Source organism: Cupressus sempervirens, chromosome 7 (genome assembly GCF_028749045.1).
Source record: "Cupressus sempervirens isolate cs-2001-9-10 chromosome 7, ASM2874904v1, whole genome shotgun sequence".
In the NCBI taxonomy this organism is placed as follows: domain Eukaryota; kingdom Viridiplantae; phylum Streptophyta; class Pinopsida; order Cupressales; family Cupressaceae; genus Cupressus; species Cupressus sempervirens.
In genome coordinates, this window is record NC_143124.1 from 631842577 (window position 1) to 631870474 (window position 27898).

At 35.5% G+C, this 27898-nt stretch overlaps 1 protein-coding gene across 1 annotated transcript in view; it reads right to left on the reverse strand.

Moving 5' to 3' along the window:
• Positions 1-26018, reverse strand: part of LOC149548285 (uncharacterized) — a 46891-nt gene extending 20873 nt beyond the window's left edge. Inside the window, exons 1-4 of the mRNA XM_089792345.1 lie at positions 25569-26018; positions 3235-3523; positions 2893-2955; positions 2598-2680 (exon numbers count right to left, since the gene is read on the reverse strand). Coding sequence (XP_089648471.1) covers positions 2598-2680; positions 2893-2955; positions 3235-3523; positions 25569-25774 — 641 coding nt within the window. The 5' untranslated portion in view covers positions 25775-26018. The remainder of the gene's footprint in view (positions 1-2597; positions 2681-2892; positions 2956-3234; positions 3524-25568) is intronic.
• Positions 26019-27898: the final 1880 nt, after the last annotated feature.

Below are 27898 nucleotides of genomic sequence, written 5' to 3' on the forward strand. Positions count from 1 at the left end.
CCAATAATACTAAGAAATCTTATTCCGGACCATAACTCCTCTCAGCATTGTCTGAAAATATTCCCTGTATATGCCCAAATCCTTGCAACCATGAAACAAGCGCAGACTACAGTAGGTGGTGTTATATTCCTGATCCAAACTGGCTATTACAACTAACCAACCCTACAGATAGAGCCTAAATTACAGAAAGATACATTATGATTAGACTGTTTGAATAACTGAAATAAAGAGTATTAAAGTACCCAAGAAAATCTGCAAAATGAGAACAAAAATGTTCAGACAGTGCATAAGAGTTCATTAAAAAGATGAGGTCAGTAAATCACCCTTCAACGTTCATATACTCTAAAATCATGAATTATGCAGTTGGCCCGGGACTTAGTATTACAGAAACCACATTGATATTTTCTAAACCTTTTTTCCATTGTTCATTTTGCAATTTGGAATACTAGTTTTACTTGGTAAGCATTTTTTTTGTTTCAAAAGAGTTCAAAATGACTTATTAATAATAGAGGTGGAGTTAAAAACACTCTTAACCCAGAGCCTAATCACAAGGTTCAGAAGATGTCTGCTGTTTTCACAAGTGGGAGAGGCAATAAAAGATAAGAATCAGTTAGTACATATGATAACAATGCATTACATAGACTGTATAATCTAAAGCAAAAAAATATTAGTGATAACAAAAATGAGTGCAGCAAACTGTGAAAGATATATTAATGTTTATATCCTAATCCAGAAATAGTGATGGAGATGCATGTATAATGGGTGAAAATTTCAAGGACATAGAGCTCTACTTGGCATCATCCTGGCAGCCCTTTATCCTCAAATAACAGTTGGGCAATGTAAATAGACTTGTGACCAAAAGGGAGACAAGGAAGAATGAACCGCAAAGGAATGTGGAATAGAAGTATGGACTGCGAAATTTGTAAAGATAAGGAAGGTATATAGTTCAAAAAGAGGGTTGGGAGGTGGTAAGGTTGGCATGTTATGGTGTGGGGTGGATGGGTGTCAAGTGCTATGGCAAGGAACCAGTAAATTGGGGAATGCAGGATGGGCACTTTAGCAGTAAAGGGCTTACGATGGTTTCAGAGTAAAGAGATCACATGTTTAGGTGAAGGGAAGAGGTGAAGGGAAATGGAAAGGAGGGAAGCGTTAGGAGTATATATTTTCTTTTTATAAGTTATAACCACAGAGTGCAACTTTTTTTAATTCTAAATGCTTATTTGCCCTTATGAGTGGTGTTAACATTTATACTTTGCTCTAAGTCTTCCTTTAGTTATACATTTGTGAGCAATAGGTATGATCCAATTCGAAGAGTACTACAGTACAGTTGACTTGTTGAACAGCTGCATTGATGACTGATCTTGCAACCTGATTGTCTGATCAGTTTAGTCAAAGGATTTGTATAGTAGCAAGTATTGTCATTAAGTCTACTATTTGACTTAGAACAGCAATGAATTTCCAGTTTGACCCTACTTTGGAGAGTGTATTCTAGGTCTCTTCTACCTTTAGAGGTAAATAGAAAGAACCCAAAAAATGACTATTTCAAGAGTCACCCTTAATTATAGTCAGTGATGGTTCAAGATTTTTTATTATAAGTCCCGTGTGCCTCTACCAAATTGATGGTCTGGATGCTGTTTTGACCATATCAGAACATTGATTCTGTTAGAATTTTAGGGGTCAATCAGTTGGTGAGAGAGGCAAAGAAATTAGGACAAATCAGACCCTGATTATAATGATACAGCGAGACATGCAATTCTGGAATATAGCAAGGAGGGGAGTGGGGCAGAGGCCACAAGGAAACAAGAGAATGCTGCAACCTACACAAGTGACAAAAGTGGGTGGATATGAAACTAAACCAAAAAATGACTATTTCAAGAGTCACCCTCAATTATAGTCAGTGATAGTTCAAGATTTTTACTTATTAAAGTCCCATGTGCCTCTACCAAATTGATGGTCTGGATGCCAATATTTTGATAATATCAGAACAGTAATTGTGCTAGAATTTTAGGGGTCAATCAGTTGGTGTGAGTGAGGAAAAGAAATTAGGAGAAATCAGACCCTGATTATAATGATACATACAGAGATGAAGTTCTGAAATACAGCATGGAGGGGAGTGGGGGAGAGGCCACAAGGAAACAAGAGAATGCTGCAACGTACACAAGTGACAAAAGTAGGTGGATATGAAACTAAACCAATGCTGGAAAAACTTGTAAAGTATGGAAGCAAAACCATCTTATTGAAAGAGTCAAAGGCAAATCTAGTATATGGCAGCTAATTGCATACCAGGACTAATCTTGTTTTCAAACAATTAAATCATACTTTGCTTTCATTGTTTATATATTATTATTTATGAATAAGTACTACAGACAGCATTATAGCTGATTCATTTTAGACTTTCTGACATTGGTGATAACATCAGTGCTAACTCAGTTTAAAATTATAAATTCTTAAGTTATGTAGTCCAACTTCTACTAGCAAAAAGTTCTAAACAAAAATTTTAATTTTTCTTATCGAAATTCTAGAATAGGCACAATTACTAAAATATATTGACCTTGCTAACATGGTGCGAATTAAAAGCAGAAAAGCAAGAAAAAAACCTCCAGTCAACAAAACCATAGAGATCCTGCATTTTCATTTGTTCATTCCTTGCCCTTTGAAGTTCTCCACTCGCTAGCCTCGCCTGTTAGGTAGAGAAAATCAATTTAGCTCTCCTTTAAAAGAAGTCTCCAGTTTCAAACCATATATCAAACATTGACCTTCTCTTGCTTAAGGCATAATATGTTTAATAGGATTAACTTTTGTTGTCCCTTTCATAAAAAAGGCTACAACCACTATGAATTGACGAAATTTTAAATGTATAAAAGAAAATAAATCAAGAGTTTAATTAGGTACCTTGGCTAATTCAGCATTGCGCTTTATGATGGCTTTCTGTTGCTCCTTTGCATCAGCCAGAACCTATTAAAAACAAATCAGAAATTTGTAGATAATGTGCTTTGTACATACGAATATAGCATGCCAAATAAACTTCAGATGGAATGTCAAAAGCAATTGCATATCTTACACTGACACACGATATTGATTGAAGATCCTTAGTTGTGTCTTCTAAATACAAAATTCAATAAAATGCAGATGAAAAATAGAAAAAGTTCTACTAATCTGTTTATTAACATCAGGGCAATCTACAGATATTCATCCAGTGCAAATATATCCTTAATAAATATTAATTCCTGGTACCTTAAAAGCAGTATTTTCATCATTTGTCTTTCCAGTAATAAGTGCATTTTCATAAAGCACCCCTCCATTGCATGCCTCTGTTTGATGCTTGATTTCAATTTTTTTTTGCTTTCTATGCTTGTTCCTTCGTCTTTTCTCTTTTTCATTCTTTTTTCTCTTGTATATCCTTTCTTCATCCTCTGAATCACTCGACTCACATTGAGACTTAACTGCATACTTTGCACGCTTCCTTGCTTTCTCTTTGGTTGAGTCTTCTCTAAAGGAAGCTGACTTTTTCAACTTCAAGTTCCTGTTTGGCACACGCACATTTTAAAGAGTAAGCTGGTTACCATGACAGCACCTGCATAGTCATGCGCTAAGTCCACTCAGTTTTGTGACACAAATGGAGCATAAAACAAGATCACAATGAACAATTTCTGAAAACCTAACTTGCACCTATTGCAATCATCTCTGGGAAATCAAATCAATATATATACATCATTGCCTCAAAGGTTTTTCAAAAGCGAATCATTAAATTAAGGATTTTCTATGTGTTTGAGATTTCAAGGTTTTGATTCTTGAAGAAGTGTAAGGTTCACAGTAAGAAGAATTTTGTGCTGACAATATGTAATTTATTCTGTAAACCCTTTGGGGATAAGATGGTAACTATAAGTAAACCCTCTCATGGGAGTACAACCAAAAATTCTAAGCAGTAGCAAAACATCTAAAATCGATTACAGAACCAGCACATTATCTGACAGAAAATATGGACTGAGCCAAAATCTAAACATCAAAATTTATTATCCATCATGAAAAGTCAGTATTTCTAAAGATGAGTAGCTTATTAGAAAGACCAAGGTAACCAAATACCCCTAAGACTCATCTTGGAACTTGCTTTTAGCTCAAATGCTTGAAAAACTAGGCAATCCCTAGAATATGTCCTCAAACCAGGTTCCAAGATTGCCCTTGACAAATTTGATAGATATAGCTTTGAAGGATCCTTTAAGTCTGATATGCTTACTCAAAGGATCCTTTAAGTCTGATATGCTTACTCACTATCATTGCATTATCAGATTTAAGATATATAATGCATATGTATGCCTATGCATGTAAGTGTGTGTGCATATGCATGCTCACATGTCTAGAAGCACACATCTAAACTCTTTGTTTGATCATTTGGTTGATATTAAATAAACATTTAAACCTTTCCCAAACAACAGATGAAATATTTGGAATGGAGCTAAATTTGAATCAAAGATTGCAAGTGCAAATCTGCAGGTGAATTATACACTCATGACCTTCACTTTAGGTAAATTTCAAGCTATGTTTCCCAGTCATCTAAAGGAGAGAATTTGGAAAGTATTAAGGAAACTTACAGAAGCTTCACAAGCTCTTGTTGCAATATTTGTCAGCCCTACCAATCACTCAATAAATCAAGTAATGTCAGTTTTACAAGATGAAATTTTCTTATGAACAATAGTAGCAGAGTGCAACATCTGCTGGTAAAGTGTTGCAAATAATTGATCTGATTCAAACATCAACAAGAAGAAAACTGCAGGTCCACTACTTAAGAAACTATCATAAATACTGCATCTTGTTCATGACAAAACTCACAAACAGCATGTAAAACAGTGACTCAAAAACCAATGGCCACTCAACATGTGAAAGTAAATGTTACATTGAGTAATTTATGATGAACACAATACTTCTACTGAGAGGGGTGAGGGGTCAATGTAATTTCCCCTTTTTGGACATTAGATGCCAATTAAATAATTAAGTTCAAGCTGTCAAATTATATTAAATTTAATGACAACTTAATTTAATTATTTAATGAAGTATTAACATGACTTTAGTGGTGAGTGTTAATGTTTTAGCATCAGAAGAAGCAAAACATGGATTATTTGATATACTGATCTAAGCTTATGAATGAATTAAAATACTGCTGATTATATCAACTACATGTATGCTATATATATATATATATATATAGCAGCCTTTTATATATTGTGATCAGGCTCCTTACTATCGGCAGATATATATTATCGTGTCTCATTACATGACTTGTGTTTGTCGGGCTTATAACTAATCACGTAAGTTGTTTTTCTTATGAAACATGCCTCCGAAGAGGCATTGCTCTACGTGGCCTTTGGGTCACGTAGAGACATGACTCTTCGGAGTCATGTGCTTTGCCCTCTTATATATATGCCCTCTGATCACAATGAAAAGCAATCAATTCACGGCATTCCAGTAGCTGTGATCAGAGAAAAGACATTTGTTTAACATTTCATTTTGAAGATATAATAACATCAAATATATATCATCTCCATTCATTTCAAAATACAATCAAAGGAAGGCAAACTGTGATCGCTGGTAAAGTCATAAAGGAGGAAATACTTTCAGCACTATTCAAGTAAGGATATTCTCTGCAGTTATTAATTTTGTAATTGTTTTTATCTATCAGAGATCCACAAAATTTAACAGTGAGCTTAGTAAAAATTAATAAAGTCAACTACCAAAAAAATAAATAAATAAATAAAGTCATTTTATTATTATTTCCCTAACTTCAAACTAAAAGAAAGGGAAATAAAGAGGCAGAGAAAAGGAATATTAAGAGACAGGCAGAGGGGAAATGAAGTCGCAGGGAGATGGAATTAAAGAAAATTGAGAGGCTCATTGTGGATATGCTTGGTTTGTAATTCTCTGTTAGAGAGTTTGGGAGCTTTAAGATTTCAATTATGAAACCTGAGGACAAAAACCTGCATGATTTCTTGGTGGATTGGACGGAAACCCAATTCATTTTTTGGGTGGATTCGCAACGGACTTCATGGCTGGGCAAACTTGTGATCGAGGTATTTCGTATTCATTTGAAAATAAAATTGTAATGGTTTATCTTCATAATTAGTTTCAAATCTTATTTCAGTTTTGATATTATATGAATTTTATATAATCTGTTGGGTAAAGGGAAATCAGTTCGCATAAATATGCTGTATAAATTTTTGTGAAACATTTGGAAAAAAATATATCTTGAGAAAATATACTAGAGGGATGTTACAATGGTATCAGAATCAAGGTCTCAAGGTCAAGCCCTACGTACCATGGTGGGTTGTGATATCCCAGCCTAAATGCTTCAATGGTGTCGATTCTTGTTGGGCATGTACCCAGAATTGGGACCTGACCATGGTCAGGCAGCTAAGTGTCCATGAGGGGATTGGCTTGTGTTGGTACTCCAGTAGGACGGAAACCTCATTCTTAACTCCGGTGGGAACCATTCAGTGCCAGTCTGAGCTATTGGTGTAGTGGTTGCCTTGCTGCAATATCCCCTTAGGATATTTTCTCCAAAAAAATGTATCACAGGAATTTATAGAACATTCATGTGCAAACTAAATAATATCACACTCAAATAAGATCTGAAATTAATTATGAAGATAAATCATCACAATCATATTTTCCAAAGAAATATGAAATACCTCTATCCCAATGTTAGTAAACAGATTTGTCTTCAACAAAAACCCTTACAAATTAACCCTTAAATGCCCAATCAAGAAGACACGGTCTGCAACTAACAGTTGGGTAAGTGTTTGGTAATCACTTCTCTCTGAATTTTTAACGAGGTACAACTACCTCAAAAGATATTCAACGAATAATATTAATGGTATGCCTTTACCCGGAAGGCATGAAGGCACTGACATCCACCCATCAACATGACATCGATGCAATTTTTAGAATTACAAACTTGAACAATGTGGAGAAAGACAAACAAATGACCAACAGATCTCTTGACTATCTTTTTCACTTACAGAGAAACAAAAGGAAAACTTATCATTTATCTTTGCATGTGCAACTATATAAAACTCTCAGGTTTCATAACTCACAAATTATTGAAAATTGGAGCAAGAAATATTAAGAGTAAGACTCCAATAACTTACAAATCATTAGTAGTCAGAAAATACAAATCTGAACTCAAAGATTCAAGGTAATACATTCTTTTATTTCAAAATATAATCAGGCATAGCCGACTGACCATCATGATCCTCACACCAAAAATCAACATGCAAAAACAAAATTAACAAATTCCTCTCCTCTTTGTTACAATTGCATCCAAAAAAATGTTCCTTGATCTTTTTTAACATATTTAACTTCCACTCCTTGATCTTTTTCAGTTATTAATAACTGATTGTATATAATCTTTTAAATGTTGCGCCCCCCCCCCCCCCCCCCCCCAATTTTCTTTATATCAGCTGGTACTTTATGAACATTCTCTTCATAAAGATAATAATGAAGGAATTTATAAAATTAAAGGTGGACACATATTAGGACAGATGGCATTCTAATCCTCATCAAGAACTTCAACTTACAAACCAATTTTGTTGATGAAGTTGGGTTGGGCAATGAATTCTTCTAAGCACGTTAAAGTCGCAGTCGAGGGTGCCATCGAGCTCATCGTTTTAACCTTAGGCTCTCAACTACTCCTCTCTATGTTCTTCAATCCATCAATAGATTATCAATCATTTCATATGATGCGAAATATCATTGATGCAAAGAATGTTCATAACAAGCCTCAATTTGGGATTGTGTGTCGGTATGTAATGAAGGTAATATTGGTGCCATCAACTAGTGTTTTTGATGGACCGATTTCCATACAGTGCATAGCACATAGTCATGGGGCCACAGTTATGGAGCTTGATATGCATCAAAGAGGCTCTGAAGAAGTTGCTAAATTTATGTTGGTATTTGATCAACAAGCTCGCATGAATAAATTTGGGGAGAATCATTGTACCGACATTTGAAACCTCAATCACCACTCGGGTTTCCTCTTTCAAGATTCACAATCATTAATACCAAGCAAATCTTCATGCCTTCTAACCTTGTTATGCACTTGATGTTGAATGTGTGAATTTTGTGAGTCTCATGCCATGGAATTGATCATAATGACTTGCGGGCATTTTGCCAAATAGATTGAGTTTTACACTCCATGTACCCACAAACAAGTGTATTGTTTGCTATTCGAATATAATCTGATGAGAATTGCTCCTCTTTTGTCATCTGATGGTTTTCACATAATGGAGGATGGACTTTGACATTCGGTCAATGAGTCGCATGCTTCTTCATTGCGAGTGTTTCGCCTTTTGTTTGCCCAAACCCAATGATCTTCGCTATTGTTATTCCATTTTGAGATGTGTCATTTCTATTCCAATTGATCTCGGCCTATGATGATATCAGGATGTTCGAAAGGAGGTGTGAGAGAATGTGGCACTTTCTTGTACTTTGATGTTTAGCATATGCCCAAGTTTCATCATCGACGACTCCACTTCCATCGATGGCGGTATCAGGGGATGCCTTTCGATGCACAATGTCAGGCAAGAACTTGGATCTTCTATAACTAACCACTTTCGTGGATCATCAGATTTGATAACCCTATTATATCACCTTACATCCTCAAGGTGTATGACATGGAACCCGCCATCAATATGTCTTTTCCACCATTTTGCACAATGTCAGGCAAGAACTTGGATCTTCTATAACTAACCACTTTCGTGGATCATTAGATTTGATAACCCTATTATATCACCTTACATCCTCAAGGTGTATGACATGGAACCCGCCATCAATATGTCTTTTCCACCATTTTGCACAATGAGCTAATGATGTATATTTGATTTGCAGGATCCTTCGAACAATTCGATTGAACTTAGGCCTTAGTAACTTTGATTCTCAGAGTTGTTCATACCGGAATATCTGACTTGAACTCATTAACACAATCATTGAGCAGTTTCTACCCATGATTGATTTTATGAAATAGAGGCTCTCTCAAAGATAGTTCAATTCAGACTCAGAGAATGAGCCTTACACTAATAAGCCAATACATATATCTCCGCTTGTTTCAAGTGGAGACTTAATCTTTGTTGTTTGCACGGGACTGCAAACTTCTCATTCTCGACATTCCAATGTTTCTCAAGGAAATCTGCACATATGAGACCCAATTTATGGAAAACTTTGAACCTGCTTTCTGATATTTCTTGCAATTATATTGGCTCTTGATGATAGCATGGATCAGTTTATATTCGCTCAACAGCTTTGGTTATGAGAATGAAGAGGCTTGGCAAATTTCATATTTGATAATTATGCTGCCATTAATGGGATTTGATTTTCTTTCTAAATTAGTTGGCTGAACCTCATTCAGCTCACGTTCACAAGTCTGAGTGTTGAAACTTTCAGACAAACAATGAAGGACTTTGAATTCAGGCCAACCGAACTTTTGATCTTTGGGGTCTTTGAATCTTGGATCTGTGCTTCAAATTCCAAACCTGTGATCTTGAACTTTGAATTTGGAATTGTGCCTTGGAATTCGAACCACTGATTTGAGTTGGAACATTTTCACTTTGAAGTGTGAATTTGAGTCTGAACTTCAGAACCTGAACCGTGAACCTTGCCGCTGACAAACCTGTATTCTGAACTTTGCACTTTTGGTTGTGCGTCTGCACTTTGAACCTTCAAACTGCATAGCTGAACCTTCTGCCAAGCTATTATGAACCTGCATTTTGAGACTGAATCTGCCTTTTTGAACCAATTAACTTATGTTTCTAAACTGAAACTCTGAACTATTGTATTCCAATAGTTCTGAGTCAATCTAAACCAAACTTGAAATGGATTGTCCTGAACCATTGCAAACCAATATGGACCTGTATGCAGATGCCTGAACTGATTTGAACTCACTTTGGGGCGTATTGAACCAATCTGAACCAAACTGAATTGGTTCAAAAGAGTTCAAGATGTGTGCTTCATCACAGTTTAAAATGCAGAATAGGAATGAAAGGATCATCCTAGCAGGGATTAAAATGGGGGAGGATCCAAATTTGAGATTTTTAAAAATTGGGGTTCATGAGGGGGCTAACACCCAAATTTGGCCAGCTATGAACTTCGTCACCAATCCACCCAGAAAATGAACTGGGCTTCCGTCCAATCCACGAAGAAATCTTGAAGGTTTTCATCCTCAAGTTTTAGAACTGAAAGCCCAAAGCTCCCAAACTTTCCAAGAGAGAATAATAAGCCAAGCATATCCGGAATGAGCCTCCCAATGTTCTTTAATACCATCTACCTGTGGCTCTTTGTTTTCCCTTTGTCTGTCTCTTGATATTACTTTTTTCTGTCTCTTGATATTCCTTTTTTCTGTCTCTTCATTTCCCTTTTAATTTGAATTTAGGGAAATAATATCATTTTTTACTAAAATCACCATTAAAGTCATTTTAGTACTTGATTAAATAATTAAATTAAGTTGTCATTAAATTTGATATAATTTGACAACTTAGAACTTAATTATTTAATTGGCTTCTAATGGCCCAGAAAGGGCACATTACATTATTACGATAATAGATAGCTTCTATTATTAGTTAATGGTTATCCATTCGTAATCCATTGTAAATATTAGAATGTTTCTAATATTAATTAGTCTGTAGTTATCAGTGAGTTTCTTTAGTTTTCTTTTAGCTAGAATCGTTTCCTAAGGAAACATCATTTTATTCTTTTGTATATATTGACCTCTCGATCTCTGTTAATATCAAGCAAATATTTACCAATTACTTCATAATATGGTATCAGAGCCAATTCTTTAAAATATATATATATATATATATATATATATTATAATTTCTTGTTTGAAATTATCAAAGCAATATTTTTTGAAATTATTTTTTGTGATATCTACTTCTTACAGCCATTTTTTGTGGTTTTTTCTGTACCGGATCAAAAAAAATTACAGACTCTTGATGGGTTTTTTGAGATCTCAACTGGGTTGTCGTCTAATTTTTTTGGGTGCCTCGATTTTCAAGCTAGCAGATCCAGAAATCAACATGTTCTTTCTAAGTTTTTTGAGCTCTATTCTAGGTACCCTTCAAATTTTTAGGGTCTTCCGTTTTTTTGCCTCGAAGTACATGCCTTCACAGATTTCCACGCTTTTTCATTGAAAAACGTGCTATGGCATCTTTGACTATTATTCTGCTCAAGAGCAATTCAAAATTCAATTATCAAAATTATGGCACTTGGAAGCAACGGATAATAGCAATTTTTGAATATCGAAATACTAATCAGATTATTCTAGGTGTTACATAACGTCCAACTGTCCCTGGTACTGATCAAGATACATGGAATCTGAATAATCGAGAGGCGGTGATGCTTCTCAAATTATTCGTAACTAATGATCAGCTCTCTCAAATTCCATCCGACAAGATAGTTGCCAAGATATGGGCACATCTCAAAAATCTTCATGAGACTTCTGACAAAAGCAAAGCTTTCTTCTTGAAGAACACTCTATTTTCTATTATCATGGATGAGCAAACATCGCTCCAAGCTCACCTGCATAGGATTCAAGAAATCCGTGATCAGTTGTTTGCCATTGGTTGCGAGATGGAGGAAGAGGACATTGTGGTTATAACTCTCCAGAGATTACCCAAGTCCTACAAGCATTTTATCGAAACTCTCAACATCACATCTTCTGGTATTGATCTGAAGTTCACAAATCTTTGCACACTTCTGCTTCAGTAGGATCGGTGGAAACAACAGTTCAATAGCAGTTCCAGCTCCACCTCCACAAAGCAAGTTTTTGTTACTAAATCCTTTCCGAAGGATAAAGGCAAGTCTCGGCAAAAGTCATCTACTCCAGCTTCAAAAGGCTCACGAAAGAACATTCAATGCAACTATTGCCACAAGTTTGGTCACATGAAGGTTGAATGTTGGAAACGCCTAGCTGCCCAATTTAAGCAATCAGGTTCGCAGCCCAAAGCGAATAGTGCAAATAACACTAAGCAAGCATAATCTGTCTTTTACACCTTCATGGCTAAAAGACCAGCAGATCATGTAAAGTCGCCTACCTGGTACATTGATTTAGGTGCTTCTCATCATTTCACCCATCACAGAGACTGGTTCACTAACTACCAGCCTTATTCAGATTCTGTTATTTTTGGTGGTGGAGAAGAGTACACTGTTGTCAATAAAGGCAACATTCAAATTTAGTCTGCGGGGAGGAATCTCATTTTCCTCGATGTGTACTACATTCCAGGGATGGAACTAAATCTACTCTCAGTCAATCAATTGTTGCGACATTCTGTACGGTTCGATGTCACCTTTAGTTCAGTGTACCATCACTGATAGGGTGACTCGGTCTATTGTTGCAGTGGGTCTTGAGGATCATGGTCTTTTCTAACTTATTGATTCTAGTGATTCTCAAGACTTAGCAATGGTTGCTCAACGGTCTTCTGTAAGCACACTTTGGCATCAACGGTATGGGCACTTAAATGTGCATTATCTCTCTTAGCTTGCTTGAAAAGAGCTTGTCCTCGATTTGCCAGAGATTCAGACTTAACAGCTTGGAGTTTGTGATGCATGCCAGGCTGGGAAGCAACATCGCACACCTTTCACCAGTGGTGATTCATCGCAAGCTTCTCAAATACTTCAGCTTGTTCATGCTGACATTTGCCGCCCTATGGCTACTCCTATTCTTAGGTCCAGGTATTTTCTATTGTTTGTTGATGATTTCAGTAGAAAATGTGGGTATACTTTCCTAAAAGGAAGTCAAATGTATTTCCTGTCTTTCAGAAGTTTAAACCTTTAGTTGAAAAAGAGTCTGGGAAATATATTATTGACAAAAATTTAAGCATGGTAATGCTTGAAAGAACTCTAGCAATCTCTGGTTCCGCACAAAAGGTGGCAATTCGGAAAAGGTGGCAATTCGGAAACAAAAAGAACAGACTAGACTAGGAAAATAGCAACAAACTACCTAGGAAAGCAAGCATACTAATGTTAAAGCAAATTGCATGGAAGAAAAACCAACCTATCTAGCTACCATGCAGGGGTTACCTGCTTTCAATTTTGCATTTGATACAACTTCAAATCCTGCCCATTATAAGAATATGGCAGGGTTTCTCCAGTGGGATATGCCAACTTGAAGGAGTCATTTTGGTTCACTTGAATAATCTAAAAAGGCCCTTTCCACAAAGACTGAAATTTTGAATGTATACCTCTTGGTTCATGCCGCTTATCCCATAGCAGTACTAGATCACCTTCCATGAATTTTCTAGGCCTTGCCATTTTATCAAACAACTTCTTTACCCTTCCTTGGTGTTCAGTAATCTTGTGCACCATCTCTTCCCTTTCTTCCTGTAGCTTGGTGAGATGCATGATTTTCTTCTCTAATCCATCTTTGAAAACATCTTCTTCAATGACAGTCTTTAATTTACATGAAGCAAGCTCTAGAGGTAATGGCAAATTAGCTTCCACTCAATAAACTAATTCAAAAGGTGAGATAGCTATGGCTCTTTTAGGTGTGGTTCTATCTGCCCATAAAACATCATGAATCTTCTTGTGCCAACTTTTCTAATTATCTGAGACCAATTCCTTCAAAATATTAATCAAATTCTTATTACTAGACTCAGCCTGCCCATTTCCTTGAGGGAAATAGTCAGAGGAATGCCCAACTTGAATGCCATTATCATAGCAAAATTCAATGATCTCTACAGAGGAAAAATAAAATGCATTATCCATTATCAACTTCACAGGAACTCCAAACCTGATTAATATATGTTCTTTGAGAAATTCACATACTACTTCTGATGAGGTCTTCTTCATTGGTTTTGCTTCAACCCATTTACTAAAATAGTATGTGGCAGTCAATATGTAAGAATGTCCTTGACAGGAAGGAGGATTAATTGGTCCTATAAAATCTAAACACCGTTGATGAAAAGGAGCTTTAATTATTACTGACCTGAGAGGTAGGGCAGCAAGCTAAGGTTTACCAATAAACATCTTGCATTTCTCACAATTAGCAACCCACTTATATGCATCCTTGAACATACCAAGCCAATAATAGCATTGTCTTAAAAAATTTAATGCAGTAACAGTAGAAGAAAAGTGTCCTCCACATGCCTCATTATGAAAAGATATTAACAACTTTACCTACTGCTCCTTATCCACACATCTTAAAAATGTTCCATCAATTGCTCTCTTGTACAAGACATCATCATGGATCACATACTTCCAAGGCCTTTGTTTATAGATCTCTCCTTTGCTTAGTAGTCAATCCATCAGGGCATTCACCATATGTCAGAAAATAAGTAATGTTTGAGAACCAAGCATCTTGAAGACTTACCATAAGAACTTTTGGAGTATCTTCTTATTTGAATTGTTGATCTTCTGCTAAGGCTTTACAAAGTGCATTCCCTCTCACAAGTTTGGTTGGCTTAATTTCTATATCATATTCTCAGAGTTTTGCTATCCAAACTCCTCTATTATTACAACCAACATTTTGTTGTGTCAAAATACTTTTTACTATAGGATCTGGCACATATATCACTAAATGAGAGTGCAACACATAAAACCTGAAATTTTTAAGGGCTCTCACCACTGCATATGCATGTTTTTCTATCTGTGAGTATCTCAATTCTTTATTTTTAAATGGTATACTCATGAAAGCAATTGGAGCTTGTATTCTTTCTTTGTTCTCTTGAATCGATATAGCTGACATTGTGTGTTCTGAGGCATAACAGTAAATGATGAATTCTTTAGTGTAGTCAAGATGGACAAGCACAAGGGCTTTGCCAATGGCATCCTTGATATTTTCAAAAGCATTTTTTCCAACATCACTCCATTTGAAGTTTTATTGCCTTTCATCATATCAACTATTTCAGAGAAGTCAGGAACAAATCTCCTCAAGAAATTTACCTAGCCAAAGAAGGACGTCACTCCAATTTTACTTAATGGTAGACTTAATTGCTGAATAGCTTTAACTCTATCTGGATCAATCTTCACTCTTCCTTGAGATACTATGACCAAGTAGCTTGCCTTCTGTCACACAAAGTACTGACTTCTTTGGATTCAGTGAGATACCATGATCTTTACATCTTTACAACACCTTTTCTAGATCTCTAATATGATCTTTTCTTTTCTTGGAAAAGACTTTCAAGTCATCAAGGCATATGACAATAATTCTATCTTTCAAATCTTCAAAGGCCAAATTCATGCCATGTTGAAAGGTTGCACCTGCATTAATTAAGCCAAAAGGCGTTATGTTGTAAGCAAAAGTACCCCATGGTGTGGTAAATGTAGTTTTGAATTGATCTGCTTCATCTACCTATATCTGATTATACCCTAAAAACCCATCTAACATTGATATCATCTCTGACCCTACAACAGTTTGTAAGAGATGATCCATGTTGGGAAGCGCAAAATTATTTTTGAGAGAGGCCTGATTTAGATTTTTGAAATCTACACAAATCCTTATCTCTCCACTCTTCTTCCTTTCTGGCACAATATTAGCAACCCAAGTGGAATGATGAATAGGGTATATAATCCTGGTTTGCAACATTTTGTTAATTTCCTTGAAGATTGCTCCTTCAACTATAGGGTTGTAGTTTCTTTGTTTTTACCTGAATGGTGTTGCTTCTGATTTAAGAGGGATTTCATGTTTGAACTTATCACCCATGAAATTCTTTAGGTCTTCATAACTCCAGGCAAATACATCTTGAAATTCAATAAGTAATTTCCTGATCTCTACTCTCTCCTCTGGTGTGCAACACTTTCCTATGTTTATCATCTTTGGGCTGACTTCTGTCCCTATATCGATTCAATCATATTCACCACAGGTTTTTCCTTTCTTATCTCTTTCTCTTTTTACATATGCATCATGCCTATCAAAAAGCTTTTCTAAAGAGATTAGATGAGGTGGAATCTTATTACCTTTCAATTGAATCATATCAGGCTTTGTTCTCTTTTTATCACCTGTCACTGAAAAATCACCATTTGCATTAGTGCTTCCTTCAAAATACAAGCATTCAAAAGGATCTTCCCCTTCAATGAATTTTAGTATGTGTTTACCATCTTCAAACACCTGCCATGAATCTTCATTATCAGGGACATTAGGTCTGAATAGGACTTCTACTTTATAGGTTTGATCTTTGAAATCAAGATGCGGTAAGAGCAATAATGCAGAAATTGCCAAAGAATCAGCTCTTGAATTGAATTCTCTGAGTACTGACGTAATTGAGAAGGCATCAAAACCCTAAATTTCATCCCACACCTTATTACGATAGCTTCTCAATCTTGAGTTCTTAACTGCATATTGATTTCTGACTTGTTTTACCACCAATTCTGCATCTCCTTGAGCTTTGAGTAACTTGACCCCTTTTTGTTTTGCTGCCATTATACCAAGGAGAAGGGCTTCATATTCTGCAGTATTGTTAGTATTCTTAAAATCTAATTTATATGCCAAACAAGTCATCTCCCCAATTGGTGATATTAACACTGTTCCTGCACCTGAACCAACATTAGCACAACTGCCATCAAATTCCAGAGTCCACAACTGATTTCCTTTATTTTGCTTAGATTCTTCTAAAATATCAAGAGTATCGAAGAAAAGCATGTAATTACCAAACTACATTTCATGATACAATATTTGAGACCTAGCGTCATCTGATTTCAAGACAGTAAATTTTGCCTTTTCCTCTAGTTCTAACTTCACCTTTTTATCTCCAACTTGGATAGTAGCACTAGACCAGTCTAGCTTTATCTCTCCTCCCATGTCTTTACAAAAACTTCTGAGGAGCATTCCATAACTTGCAAGGATGTCTACTAGTAGGATAGTCTCTTTGAAGGACAGGCAGCTAGGGCAACTTGAGCATCTTTTATTTGTCCAAGCAAGGGTACTTGTTTTGCATCCATTGAGTAACATCTACCAAAGGTCTTAGTTAGTGGAAAGCCTAAAGCTTTTGCTATAGAGGCAGGCATTACATTATTAGGAGCTGCTGAAGCTATGATGTAATTACTCAACCTATTCTCATTGATAAACAAAGAAAGGTAGAAAGGATCTGGTTTTTGATTTGGATAGGTGGCTAAGACAATAGATTCCTCTTCTTGAAACAACTTAGGAAGAGTTAAATCTTCATCAACCAAAGAAGATCCACTAGTACTAGCTTTACTGAGACAATCAATATAAGCATTAATACTAATCTGTTCTTTATCTTTATTGTAATGCTCAACTAACCTTTTCAACTGATCAGGATTAGCTTTCAAGTAATCCAATGGAGATATCTAAATGCTTGTTTCTTCACAATATTGTATTATGTCAAAAGAATCAGATGACTTACCTTTGTGTTCCTTCTATGAAGTTGAAGGTACCATACCTTTATCTTTATCAGTTTTGTTTGATGATGCTTTATTTTTGACAGGGACTGAATTGTTGATCTGATTTCTATTTTTCTGACCTCTGGTCATTACTATCAACTGAGGCCCTTCTAGAGTTGCAAAGCAGTCACCTCCTGTTTCTGAATCTAATTCATACTCCAAGAAAAAGTTTTCAAAGTCGCCACAAGGAGCATGATCATCCTCACTTTCAAGATATTCAATTGTTTGTTCTTTATTGTCCACCATCTGCTTCTATCTAATCATATCAGCACAAGTATCTCCATCATGGTTTGCCCTTAAATGAAAGGCACACATATTTTGTCTTTTTGGGACACCTTCAATTGCTAATCTTTGTTGAATAGGTGGTATTTGCAATGCTTTCCCTCCATTTGGATATCTAGATCCTTCTTGATGAGGTTGATGAAAAGAATGAGCAAGCCTATTGATTTTTTTCTTCAATGAAATAAGCTCATTAGATAATTTTTGAAGCATAGCCTCTATATTATTAGAAGTACTAGCTATACTACCCATGGTTCCGGATTGGAACTCTCTCTTCCACTTACCAAAGGCTATCATGTCATCCTCCATCTCCACAGCTAGTGTCTAGGCAGCTTGCAAGTTTGCTACATTTGCTCTTCTAATTCGATATCCTAGATCAGGAGGCATAGAGCTAATGTAGAAAGTCTTCTTATTATCATTTGTTGGTGCACTTGCAGTAGGTATCCTTTTGATGAGCTTATTGAATCTTGCATTAAAATTTCTCATGGAAACTGATGGTTCTTTCTTTATCTACACCAATTGCAACAACAATACTTGTGCATCCTTTGTACTTTTATACCGTTCCTCAAACCTTTCTTTCATAGTATCCCAATCTGTGATGCATCCTGCAGGTAGGTCTTGAAACCAATCAGTAGCATTGTCTACAAGTGTATCTACAAACATTCTGGCAGCCACATTCTCATGTTGAGGATTTACTACACCACAAGACTTATGGAAAGCACTTTAGTGCTGTTCTGTAGAGGTGGAACCATCACCATTAAATCTTGGGAAATTCTTCCTTGATGCTCTTGGCAAATCATTATTAGCTGCAAGGGCAAGAGGACCAATTGCATTTCTACATGGTTGTGCCATAACTACTGGTACAGTGATTTGGTTCGTTTGAAAAGTGACAGAAGTTGGAAGTGTTGCACCAATCAACAACAACGCATCAAAAACAGAATGAATGGAAGTCCTAGCAACAGAAGGAGCAGAAGATTGACTTCTCTGTGTTCTATTTGGAGGAGCAATTGCAAACAAAAGAGTATCTTGGAGTTGTTTGGTCACAAATTCCCTTGCATGTGTTCTTCCTCTTCTGCAAAGGTCTTCTAGGATAGGAAAATTTGCCCTTTTGAGCTCTTCGTATATTGGGTCAATTTTCCTTTCTCCTTGGCACTTCTGGTATATTTGGAATCCAGAGTGTATCAAATGTTTAGAAAAACGGTGCTTTGAATTTACCTTACCAATCTTCAACTTTGAATTTGCTTCTTTTCTTCAAAAGGTTGAGGTTGTAAAACCAATATCAAGTCCTTATGGCAAACACCTGACTACCACAAGTCCCTTCTTGCAACTCAAATATATGGAAATAGATTGCAAATTGATATGAAGGAAAAATTTTCAAAGCTTTCACATGAATTCTCCCCAGTAGAGTCGTCAAAAATTGTTGGTTAACAGTTTGTTCTCCTATTAGATTTTATAATCTTAACTCTTTGATACCCAATGTTTGGAGAGACAAAATGATGTTTACCAACAAAGGGATCAGTGTATATATTATATCTCTGCCCTCTGAATTGATTAGGTACAGCTCCCTATGATTTACAATGATATGCAACAAATATGTTTTTATGAGATTAGAAGTTTGGACATTATAAGCTCTTAACCTGAGAGCAGTAAAAGATAACCAAATTGTTTGTAGGCACAAACAATTTGGGCAAGGTGGATTTGAATAACCTATCACACTCAATGGAATACCTGTAATAGATGATCTTGAGATTTTCTCACTCCTACTTCTATTCTAACTGCAGTGTTAACCATCTAAATGCAAGAGAGGAATGGAAGAAGAAATGCTCATGAGGGGAAATGGAATTGTTTTGACTACCAAACTTGAACGAAATGGAATTCAGCAAGTTACTAATAGATTCATACACATCTATCCTTCAATTCCTAATTAAACTATCTAACATGATATGAAATGAACAAGAGAGGAAGCAGAATCATATATGAAGAAAGTAAATGGAATCACCTCTACTGCAAATATCAAAATGAAATCGAATTCATTTGATTATCACAGGATCACATATAATGGTCCTTCAACTCTTAATGCAGAACTAATTTATGCATGGGCCACCAAACATGACAAGCACATAGGGTAAATGGAATTACAAACCAATTCAACATCAAGTTTGCTGACCTTTTTATTATCAAATGAGATTACATTTATAGTTTGTTGTTTATCCTTCAGTTCAGCAGAGCAACAGTCACAAAATAGAAAAGGAAATAAAATATTAAATTATTCAGTGGCCTCTTTTCTATCAATAATTCTGAATCTATGATGTTTCTGAAAGTATACGATAACTGTTCAACTTCAATGTAACCTTAGAAATCCTATAGCAATCTTCTTTTCCTTCATATTCTGTCTTTGGCGCCAAATCCATACGATTCATATTTCAACAGTCACTACAGTTTTAAATTTCCTTCGTTGATCTCAAATCAACGGTCCAAATTAAATCATTATAGCCCTTCATTATTTTTCCCTTGGCGATCTCCTCCGTGGGTCCCTCACTTTCATATCGTAGCTTCGTAACTCATTCCTTTGATGTATTCATTTGATGCAAATGATGTAACCATGGTTTATTAGCACTTTTTCACTATCTTGACCAAGGTTACCTTTTACTTCTTGCGACGATGCGACTACCGTTGATCTTAAGGATTAGACGACTGAGATTCAGGAAACCCTAACCATCCAGTTTGCTCTGTAACACGGACCCACCTATTCAACATGTAGTGTTTTTGTTGTATCGCTTTGGTTATTCTTCGTATAATTCATTTTAGCGACATAACGATAGCCATCAATCTCTTGATATCTGACGGTTGTCATAAAACTGAAAAAGCCTTGTTATCATGACTACGATCTCATGATCCTCCGATGTGATGATCTGACGATACTACGATACCCAATCTATCACAACTTTGGAGACTCCCATGGTTTGCTTTTGCGATCTCACGATACCTTCAACTTCTTACGATCTCACGATCATAAGATCTTATGACTATCATAACCTCTTAACTTCCATCTTCTTTGCTTGCGATTTGACGATCTCGTAGCATCTCAGCCTTGATCCTGAAGTTATCTGATCTTCCGACAGGAACCTCAACCTTTAATGTGACGATGGTACGATCTTACGATGCCCACGTAACATCTCAACCTTGATTTTAAAAGCTCCTGATTACACAACAGTGACATTCTTCTTTGCAAGCTTTACGAACACACGACAATACAATCTTACGGCCTCTTCATATCTTCGAAGCTCTTTCATCTTAGCCTTTCAATGATACGATGCATTTGACTATTTACGATCTAACAATGACACAATCTTGCAACACCTTGTGTATTGTGCAATCGAGAATCCTCTTTCAAACCTTTACGATCATACGCTAGTTGATTTATCATAAGGTCATAGACTTGAAGATACATTATCACAATGTTAAGATAATATGCAACACTTACGAACTAACGACGATACGATCTAACGATGTCATCATAGTATCTTAGCCTTGATCCTAAGGCTTTTCGATCTTTCAACAGGAATCTTAACCTCTGTGTGAAGATGATACGATCTTATGATCACACGGCAACCGCATAGCATCTCAACTTGAATTTTGCGGGTTTCTGATCCTACAATGCATTCTTTAGCTTATGATCTTACGACAATGCGATCTTACGATCTCACCATAGCATCTTGACTTTAATTCTAAAGACTTCCGATCATACGATATTTCCACCATCATAGCTTCTCAACTTTACCCTTTAATACTTCTTGCGATCTGACAATCTCGTAGCATCGTATCACTGTTCCTTTTCTCTTTCGATCTTACGGCTAGGGCAACATTGGCGTAACCTCGTAACCTTTCAAATTCAGCTTCCCGATCATTCAACATCTCCTACAGCTTGCAATCTTACGACAATGCGATCTTATGATTAGTCGTAGCATCTCAACTCAAGTTTTCAAGGCTTTTGATCATGTAATTGTCAAGGCATCGCTTAAAAAGAACTAAATGGGACCCGATCTAACAGGTAAGCTTTTGACTTTCAACTAGCCAATAACATGCATTCTTTCATCCATTTGACTTTTCATCAACCCACGTAGCTTATTATGATCACATCTGAACCATCCATTTACTGAATCGATGACACACATTCACCACTCATTGATTTTGAGGGTTTCAACTGCTTTCAGCAACATGAATTGCTTTCTTTGCTTTCTAATCTTGATCATCTGCAATGTCTTCCATGAAAGCTGCAATATAGCATTGAATCCTTGTCTTTGGCATGATTCGGAACAAAGAAAGATGAATCAGTAGAATATTTAGACCTTCTTCTCATCGGGAAATGCATAACAAAACCCTCCAAACCCTAATCACCTAGCCTTGGTATGGTGCATTGCTCATATGATTTCGTGCATTGGATTAGCTCAAAGGAATGATGAGAAGAAAAGCCACCCTATAGGCAATCTAGACTCAGACTCAAGACATTGACATTTGACTTGACTTAGAACCTTAGAGCAAAGATATGGACTGAAATTGGGGCAACAGTTAGTTGATTTAAATTTCATGCTAATGTATACTTGTATTAATTTATGTTCAATTTAAGGCTAAATTGATGTTCTTTACTTTATATGATTTATGTTGAGTTTAGATTTATTTATTTTTAATAATTAAAATTTTATACTTTCACTTTGTATCTAGTAGGTTGCTTGGGGATGCAACTAAAAGTGCAAGGCTAGTAGAGGAAAAACTAAAGAAAGTATGCAAAGAATATGACTGCACTATTCTTCGAAATGGGTGGATGGAGAGAAAAACTGCACCATCATTGATTTTTTGATAGCAACAAAAGGTGAAGTTGTTTTTTTGGAAATCGATGGATGCCTCCAACGAAGTAAAAATGTAGAAACATTGTCTCTAATATTGGAAGTTGTCAAGGAGGTGGGCACAGAAAATGTTGTGCAAAACATAATTCAAAATGCAACAACGTATATGGTAGCTGGGAGATTGCTCCATGGCAAACATAGGATGTTTTTTAGTCAACTTTTGCAGCACATTGCATTGACTTTCATTTGGAGGACATAGGCAAACTTGACTAGATGACATTGGTTATAGATGAGGCAAAGAGCATCGTAAAATTTATCTACAGTCACATTCAGGTTCTTGATTTGATCATAGATGACACTCGAGGGAAGAAGTTGGTAAGATTGAATGTCACAAGGACTGCAACAGTTTTTCTAACATTAGAAAGCATTATTTGTGCATTGACTGCTTTGAAACATATACTTGTGAGTTAAGCATGGCTAGACACATCTTATTCAAAGAAATCACTGAAGGAGAGCGGGTTGCAAGCATAATCTTTGACAAAAAAAATTGCAAAAAGAGCTGCGAAGATCGGCAGAGTGACTTCAAAACTTAGAATTTAAATTCCAATTAAATATTTGTTTAACATAAGTTTTTCATCATAAATTTGTAACTTAAATCTTTTTGTATTTGTAAATTGTAGGTGACGGAACCCTAGGTTAAAGTTCTTCATTTGGAAGATGGGGATCAAAACCCGATGGGGTATATTTATGGGTCTAAGAAGTCCATCACAATTATTTAAGGGGGAAAGCATAAAATTTGATCCCATATGGGAGATTATTGGTAGGAGGTGGAACAATCGGTTCCACTAACCCATAAATGCATCAAGGTACTTCTTCAACCCCAATGTTTTCTATTTAGATACCTTCTCAAATCCTAATGGTGATACCTTCTCAGATCCTAATGGCGTGGTTATGGAAAGCATCACGACATGCATTAGGAGGATGAGTCCCCAGGTTGAGGTGAAAGACCTTATTGTCCAAGAACTGGAAAGTTTCAGAGAAGCAAGGCGTAGGCTCTTTTCTTTGAAGCTAGATATCCAAGGGAGAACTGCTCAAACACCAAGTATAAAATTTGGAGCCTTTCACATGTCTAAAAAATGCAAATTTCAAATTTACAACTATTAATAATTTGATAAAATATGTTTTGACTTAACTCTTCAATATTTTGTTTTATAAACTCTTGGTGGACGAAGTGGGGTATAAAATATGTTTTGACTTAACTTGTCAATATTTTGTTTTATAAATTATTGGTGGACAAAGTGGGGTGCAAATACCCCAAATCTCCAAGTATTAGCACTTTGCATTTTGTGTGAACCTTGCAGTGCATCCAAATGTGACTACAAATGGAGCTTGTATGAGGCCATCCACACAAAAAAGAGGAACAAATTAGCTCAAAAATGTCTCAATATCCTTGTCTTTGTACAGTAAATAACACACAAGATAGATAGAGGACAAATCAAATGATCCTATTGATTTGGATGACATAGATCCTTATAGCAATTGGGCAGGGCAGGATGAGCAGCCTCCATTATCTACTTAAGATGAGATTCTTGATTTTGTGAGGCGGACATTTAAGGAAGTGGGTGCAGCAAGAAAAATAGGATTGCATGATATTGGTAAAGCCAAGAAATCAATGTCATCGGCATCTACTACGACGATGGAGGTCAATCCATTGCCTTTCATGCCAAGCAAGGAGCCACCATACTAGACCCTCCAATTCTACCTCTACCCTAGTTTTCAATAGAGAAAGATGTAAAATGTTGTAGCTACTTTTAGTTTTACTATTTCCATTTTGTCAACTATCAACTTTATCGAGCTATGATCCATCAAGATTCACATGAGGATGCAATTTTGTACTCAATTTGCATTCAGATCAATCCATTTAAAAGACAAAAAAAAATTTGTATTCATTTATTGACTCATTGGATACATCTAGTCATTGAATTTTGCAAAGAAATGTGTTATGCTCCCAAGGAAATTTAATCAATTTTTTAACTTGTCAAGCTTTTGCCGAGTTGAATTTTATTGGGTCTAGTGATATCTTATCGTGTCCAAGTTTTCCACCAATACTTTTAGCATAGGCCTACCTGGGTCTCATTTGACAGATATCAAAGGAAAATAAATTTCTGCAATGTCACTATATGCATAGACTTGTAGAGGCATTTTTGTTAGGATTTTATGAGTTACTCAAATGAGCAAATCATAGAAGTCCATAGCATCCCAAAGTCAGATTAACAAACTTGCCAACGGTCTAATCATTTTTTGGCACAACCATCATGTTCAATAGTTTTACAGTCCATAAGTCATTTATGTACTCGACTGCTACTTTCTCCCTCAACCTCTATAAGCCGGCGGAGCTATATGTCCTTCAAACCTGTCAGTCTCTACTCTCAATTTTGTCAGTATTAATACAAGTTTGCTCACGCCACTGGTTGAGCCCTCCTTCGTGGGGAGAGAATAAACAGGGATCCAAACATGGCTCAGTGTTGAATTCCTGCACGTGTCCCAACTTACTTGCTCCAGGACCAATAGGACACATAGGCTTCTGGATCATCGAAATGCTCGTGCATTTCTTGAGAAGATTTTGACTTATGCATATAGTCAGACAGATATTGGCATTGAGAGCCACTCCTTCCAATTTTTTAGTAGAGTTCATAAAAGGTCCCCGGCTTGACCCCTTCTAATTGTGCACCATAATTTTCTATGGACCAGCCAGGATTCGAATATAAAAAAATTCTACACGCTGTGCTCCGCGTGCTAGGAATCTCCATTACTCGAACTACTGGCTATCTTGACCTCCAAGGTGTACGGCTTATTTCTCCCAACCGCCATCTGATTGGTGAAGGTTGCCCATTAGTTCTTGGACGTCACGAAAGAGAAAAATCTATTTGATTCTTTTGGGGAACTGCCAACTTCTACTGGGATTTCCGTTATACCTTATGGCTAAATGATATTAAGATTTCAAACGATGTGTTAAGGAACTGTTAATGAGATTATGGAATTGAAAGAAGATATTGAATTATTTACCTGGGGTTATCTGTTTTAGACTTGTGGGTATGCTTTGATCTCTTGCCATTACTACGGTGCTTTCTTTTCCTTTTACATCCACTGTAACTGCCTGATGATGATGAAGAAGACGAAGGGGAAGAAGATGAGGATGAAGAAGAAGATTCGGAGTCTGAACAACTGTCGGAGCTATTTGAACTAATATAATTTTTCCCCTCCCCTTTCATTGCCGCTGCAGCACATGCAGATTGGTTCGCCTATGTTGTTCCACAAATCGATTCCTTGTCTCAAATCGTTTTTGGGTTTTTTATCATGACGATTAACGGTGCATATCTTCCCCTTCTCCCCGCCAGAAGCGCCCGCACTGGCTGCGGAAAGGCAATTTGTTCTATTACTTTTTTAACTCATTTTTGGAGCCCCGAGAGTTTTATTCTTGTACAGAAATAAAATCCCCCTTCCAAAAACTAGGTTAATGTAAATAAATGCAATGAATAATAATAATAATACAGTTTTTTTTTAAATTAAATGTAATATGCTAAAAAAAAATTAATTTTGGAACTAATGTTGGAGAATTAAGGTTATTGTTGTACAGAATTTATTTTGAAAAAAAATAGATTGGATTGTGTTGATTATTATTATTATTAGTTTATATCAAAATTTATGAAAGTAAGACACTAGTAAATGGAATACTTTAGTTTATTAAATATTTTAAGTTCTAATTTTGTGTAGAGTTTGTAGATTGAATTTAGTCTTTAGGATAAAAACTCAATTATCATGAAATGAATTTCATATAAGAAAATATTTTATAACTTTAAAACCAATCTACTAAATTTGACTTTATGAAAACTACTTTACCATGATATCTCGTATATGAATGAATGATGGCTCTGTGAAAACTACTTTACCATGACCTCTGGTATATGAATGCTAATAAGGATGGTGACAATAATCTCAAGCATGTAAATAACTTGTATAATGTAGATTATATTTTTTTATCTAAATATGTTCTAACTATAAAAGTGAAATGTTCCTACATGTTTTTCTCCATAATTATTAGTCCATGCCTTATATAAGACAAGGAACTAATGTTTTCACTTGCCCTCCCTAGATTTAATTTATTCAACTCATCAATTGATATATGTTGAAGTTTCCAAAAGGTTATATTTTTAAAAAAATTATCTGATGCAAATTACTTTTTTTGATTGGTGGCTGCAGAATTTCTTGGGCTTTTAATAAATTTTCATACACAAAAAATCTACAAAAAATGTGAGAAGAAAGTGATCAAGATAAGGACTCATTTATTGATGTTAGGCAAGTTGGAGACATCATTAATTATGTGTTCCACGGGTAGAAGCAGCGAATCTAAGACAATCTTGGGGATATTTTTTTAATTATAATTATACATTTAGAAGTGAGACATCATTTTCTCTTTATATTTCTTATTTCTTACAACATGCACAAAAGTAGTGCTGGAAGCTCTATATGCTCATATTATGAATTCGCATGGGAGTGAAAAAAAATATTTTTTTCAATAATAAGTTATTATTATTTTTTAAATATATTTACAAGTATAATCTAAATATATAATATTTTGATAAATAATATCTATTCTTAACTATCCTTTAAAATAGTAGTATTTATAAATATATTTGTAGTTAATAGTTATTAATTAGTGATAGAATTAATATTAATATAAAATATTAGATTCTATATTTGGTATTTAATAATTCTTTTAATTATAAAATCTCAATTTTTTATAGTTTATTACACCTTAATATATTTTATTATCAATCAAGAATTATTAAAATTTAATTAGATTAATGTTAATAAATTATCACAAACTATTCCTTTCATTGATATCCTACAATTTTTCAAAATCTAAAATCTAAAATTATAATTTTGTTTACTCAACATCTAGCTCTATCAAGACCTTGCACCTTCATTACCTACTTTCTCAACCTTACACAAGGTAGGGACTTATGCTCGCCAAGAGCTCTTGTTTATCATATGAATTAATTGCACACTAAATATCTTTAAATAGCAAGACATATAATAATTCGCAAAAATGCATGTGGACACAATTTATGATGGCTAGTAAAATAAGGCAATGAATGACTGAGTGGACATATGTATAAATGCAAGCTAATAAAAGATACTTGAATGACAAATGTGCAGGAATGCATATCAATCCAAGCTAATAAATGGTATGTAAGTGAAAAATATATAATTATGTGCATGGATAGAGATGGGTTAAGCACGAATGCATGGAAATAGATACATGTGAGTGTGAAACAAATAGATAATGGTATTAGATTGCAAATCAAACTTAACATAAGGTTGTGTCACTTGTC